At 48.7% G+C, this 4659-nt stretch overlaps 1 protein-coding gene across 3 annotated transcripts in view; it reads left to right on the top strand.

Moving 5' to 3' along the window:
- kdm5bb (lysine (K)-specific demethylase 5Bb) overlaps window positions 1–4287 on the top strand; it is a 41939-nt gene extending 37652 nt beyond the window's left edge. Inside the window, exons 24-29 of one of the 3 annotated variants that reach the window (XR_004761437.1) lie at window positions 3–461; window positions 1003–1105; window positions 1625–1827; window positions 2715–2966; window positions 3292–3503; window positions 3719–4287. Coding sequence is in view for 2 of the 3 variants with exons in the window: in XM_035381500.1 (XP_035237391.1) it covers window positions 3–461; window positions 1003–1105; window positions 1625–1827; window positions 2715–2966; window positions 3292–3429 (1155 nt within the window). In the remaining variant the exon portion in view is untranslated. Of the gene's footprint in view, window positions 1–2; window positions 462–1002; window positions 1106–1392; window positions 1573–1624; window positions 1828–2714; window positions 2967–3291 lie in introns of those variants that run through there. The other 2 variants (XM_035381500.1, XM_035381501.1) reach the window with 2 other exon arrangements.
- The last annotated feature ends 372 nt before the right edge of the window (window positions 4288–4659 follow it).

Here is a 4659-nt window from a genome sequence, read left to right as displayed (position 1 = left end):
AGATGGCCACTCTGGCTGAAGTTCGGCTGAAGGAGATGGAGGCGCTCTCCGCCCTGCGCGCCTCCAACGAGTCCAAGCTGCTGCCGGCGGCCGACTGCGCAGACCTGCAGGTGTGCGTGTGCCAGCGCCCCCCGGCGGCGGCCATGCTGCAGTGCGAGCTGTGCCGCGACGCCTTCCACAGCGGCTGCGTGGCGGGGCCGGAGGACGGCGCCGACGCCCAGGCCTGGCTGTGCCCGCTCTGCCGGCGCTCGGAGAAGCCGCCGCTGGACAGGGTGCTGCCGCTGCTGGCCGCGCTGCAGCGCATCCGCGTGCGGCTGCCCGAGGGCGACGCCCTGCGCTACCTGATCGAGCGCACCGTCAGCTGGCAGCGCCGCGCCCGCCGTGTCTCCTCCTCCTGCACGCGCCCCCCGCCTCTCAGCCGCTGGGCGCCCGCCGGCCCTGCCGCCGACGCCAGCGGGAAGGTGAGGCCACAGCCCCCCAGCCCATCACTGTGGGACCCCCGAATCTCACCTGAGCCACAGGGGCAGGCCTCCTACACACAAACATTTTCCCTCGGAAACACCGAGAGAGAGTAAAGATCACAGGAATAATATTGTTGATTTCATACATTTTAGTTGTGTACAGTTTTACAACCGTGTATAATATCTCTTAAGATCATAGACACACACCTGTGTATGCACGCATTCATACACGCATTCATACATGCGCGCACACACACACACACACACACACACACACATGCACACAGTATAATTTAAGCACAGTTTTGTGGGCTGGTCTGCAGGGTGAGAACCACAACCCTCACTTGTCCATTCCACTAGATTGCATTAGTATCCCCATCTCCTTAAACGTGATACTGCATGCCCAGTAGTCATCATTTCTCATCTTTAATTTGTTTTGCCCTTATTAATGTAATTTCCATCAGAGCAGAACTGGTGTTTGTGGTGCAGGATTCCAGTCTGTTTCTGATGTTTTGTTTGCATGTTTTCTTGCATGTGGCAGGTGCACTCCCCAGGATCGGCTTCATGCCAGGCTCCGGAGTGGAACAGGGCGGGCCAATCGCAGACAACCTTCTACACTCAGCAGCGATGCATTCCGCTTCAAGGTCAGAGTTCAGCCCTCTCTGTGGTCGGAGTAAAGGGAACTGCAGTGCACACAGTCCTGGATTGAGTCGGAGCTCAGGCTCCTTTTCGGGTTTGCATTGGTAGTTGTTACCCATAGGGCTCCTGGAAGTGCTGCTTATGCCATCACCACTGGCGTTTGTTATGTTGGTTGTTACCAATGTACTTTGTGATTGGTGGAGGTCCTATCTGTTTTCTATGCACAATGTGATGCTACAACTTTACCGCCCCTTATTTATCATCTCCGGGTGAGGTCTATATCTGTTTGCAGGCCTGAGTGCAGAGCTGGAGGAGCTGTGCTAATGCTAACGTGCTATGTCTGTTTGCAGGCCTGAGTGCAGAAGTGGAGGAGCTGTGCTAATGCTAACATGCTATACCTGTTTGCAGGCCTGAGTGCAGAGCTGGAGGAGCTGTGCTAATGCTAACGTGCTATACCTGTTTGCAGGCCTGAGTGCAGAAGTGGAGGAGCTGTGCTAATGCTAACATGCTATATCTGTTTGCAGGCCTGAGTGCAGAGCTGGAGGAGCTGATGGTGGAAGGGCTGCTGCTGCAGGTCTCACTGCCTGAGACCCAGCAGCTGTACCACATCCTGCTGAACGGCCTGGCCTCGACCCCGGAGGGCTGTGCTTCTCCACAGCTGCAGGGCGCGGACCTCGACCAGCACAAGCAGTGCAGCTCTCAGGGAAGAGTTCCGCCGCAGGATGAGGTGAGCCGTTCCCTTCTGGCCTGACCACCATCAGCCAGGGATGGGCCGCTTTACTCCTCAATACATTTACATTCATTAAAGAGCTCCGTGTTTTTAGTTTGAGTGAGCCCAAAACATTAAAATGTTTCAGCGTGTTGCCTACGTCAGTGAAATGATTTCACGGGCTGAATGGCACGGTGATAGTCTCGTCTTCTCTTGGGTTCAATGTAGATATGGTTCAGTTTGTTCTTTTGTGTTTTTTCTGTCAAATTTAAACTTATAGAGTAACTGTTTTTCACAACATTCTGTCCAGTTCTGTCCAGTTTAGTGGTGGCTGAAATTTCAATTGAGCTATGTCACAGGCAGGGGACTGCTGTTGTGGCTGTAGGATTACATTAACAAAAATGCTAAGTACCATATAAACTGTCAGCTCAAAATAACAGTTTTTTGATGACAATTCATTTATTAAAATGTAAACAAAGCAGAGTGATACTTTACAGTAAAAAGTTCCAGTGCTGTGGTACTGTATTAACTGTTATATGTTAGGTAATGACAGTACTTAATGCTAGTTAATGTTTACAGTTCACTCAAATACAGCGACTGAGTCGAGTAGCTTGTGACTACTACCGTTAAGATATTGTGCCCCTCATTGTTCATGAATACGACTGAAACTTGATGAAACATTTGTTGCTCTTTCCTTTGCTGGTTCATACCTATGATTCATCAAAACTGCATTCACAGGCATACAGATTATGCATGTTTCTGGTCTTGAGGACCTGTAATATTGCTGAACCTGTAGTGCTGCTATTGGCTCCACCCATAGGTGCATGATGTGACGGTCTTTAGCAGTGTTCCTCTCATTGAGGCGTGTTATTTATGCGCGTGTGGGTTTATGTGCGTCCTCTCAGGATGGGGTTTCCGGCCTGAAGAAGGAAGTTGTAAACGGGACCGAAAAAAAGGCCAAACGGAGGTTGGAGAGGGAGCGGAGGGATCGGGCAAAAAAGCCGCAAAAGAAGAAGCCCAAACTGAACCAGGAGAAAAGCCAGGAGAGTGTGACCGCCACCTCCTCCGTACTGTCAGACTCCTCCCCCTCGGAGGATTCGGAAGAGGACATGGCGCTCTGTCCGGCAGAGAGATGCCAGCAGCCTGAGGGAGATGAGGTCAGTGCCTGGGAATTGTGTGGATTTGCAGGGAATTGTCTGCAATTTCATTAATCAGTACTGTAATTAATGAGAATATTGAAATATTACAGATAAATTAATGAGTTAATGTGGCAAAGCATTTATGAACATAAGATGTATTGTTAAGCTATAAAACCTGGCCCTACAGTGCTGCATACTTTCGGCCAAACGCTAGACAAAAACAGTTGCTGTAAATGATCACGAATGATGTTGCTCTAAATGACCGTGAAGGATGTTCCTGTGAATGACCGTGAAGGATGTTCCTGTGAATGACAGTTCTGTGAATGATGTGGGCTCTTCTCAGGTGGACTGGGTCCAGTGTGACGGCAGCTGTAACCAGTGGTTCCACCAGGTGTGCGTGGGCGTGACTCCCGAGCTGGCTGAGCAGGAGGACTATATTTGCGTCAGCTGTACTGTAAAAGATGGCCACGTGCGAAAATGAGGAGAGGAAGGTTTGGAAGAAGACTGGGGGATGCCAGTTTTTTTTGTGTTCTTCTTGAAAAGCCACAGCTCTGGGTGTGTAACTGACCCCGCCCCCTCATGTCCTGACCCCGCCCTCATGTCCTGACCCTGTCCACAGCCCCGCCCCCTTCCTTCCCTTTTGTAACAACGGTGCTACTTCTTCCTTATGGGATCGTTTTCCAGAATTTATTAGACTGTTTGGTCACTTTTTTGTATTGATTTCCCCCCCCTCCTATGAACTGTTTTGTGGTTGTCTTAAAACATGGCAGGATTTGGAGTGTGCTGCAGGGGTTTCCAGCACATTGGCGCAGGAGAGTGTCTACAGACGAAGCACCTTGTGAAAAAGGAAAAAAAAAAAAGAAAACAGGATTTTTTTCTCCATCCCTCTGGAACTTTCCTGCATGTGTAGCCAGAGACGCTGGGAGCAGGGACAAATTTTTCACCAAAAAGAAGCTTAAAAAAAAACTTATTTTTTGGAAACCCACTGTTTAGTACAAGCATCTGGATAATATAAAAAAGTTTTTTTTTTTTCTTTTTTTTGTAGAATAGGTTTATTTATCTGAGCAATAATGTCTATGTCTGAATTCAGTGGCTTGAGATCTCTTCTGAACAGTGTGTTGGTGCTTTAGCAATGGTTTGATGTACAGAATGCTCCCTGTTAGACTGTGGGGTCAAAGTGGTGGACTAGATAAGTAGCAGACAGAAGGAAATGTGTAAAGTTAACTGCCACAGCTGTATCGGGATTTCCGTTGGGTGGGGATGAGGCTAGGTTGTGTTGGGTGAGGGTAGCAGATGTTGCAGTTTATATTGTGGAATAAAACCCTTTGTTCTGATATCAGATTTTTCTGCATTGTCTTTCTTTCTTTAAAAAAATCCTGGTTGTTTGGTTCTGATTAAACTTCCAGGGATTTCTTTATTCCAGCAATTTTAGAGGTACTATGTCTACAGGAAACAAGGTGGATCACAGCAGGGATGCTATATGTGTGGTTGACTGTTATACACTACATGGCCAAAAGTATGTGGCGACCCCTTCTAATTAGTAGGTACGGCTACTTCAGCCACACCCATTACAAACGGGTGAATAAAACGAAGCATACAGCCATGCAATCTCCATAGGCACACACTGGCAGTAGAATGGATCGTACTGAAGAGCTCAGTGACTTTCAATGTGGTACTGTCATAGGATGCCACCTTTCCAACGTCATTTTGG

Source organism: Anguilla anguilla, chromosome 11, assembly GCF_013347855.1.
Source record: "Anguilla anguilla isolate fAngAng1 chromosome 11, fAngAng1.pri, whole genome shotgun sequence".
Classification (NCBI taxonomy): Eukaryota; Metazoa; Chordata; class Actinopteri; order Anguilliformes; family Anguillidae; genus Anguilla; species Anguilla anguilla.
This window is presented reverse-complemented; position numbering and strand designations above follow the sequence as displayed.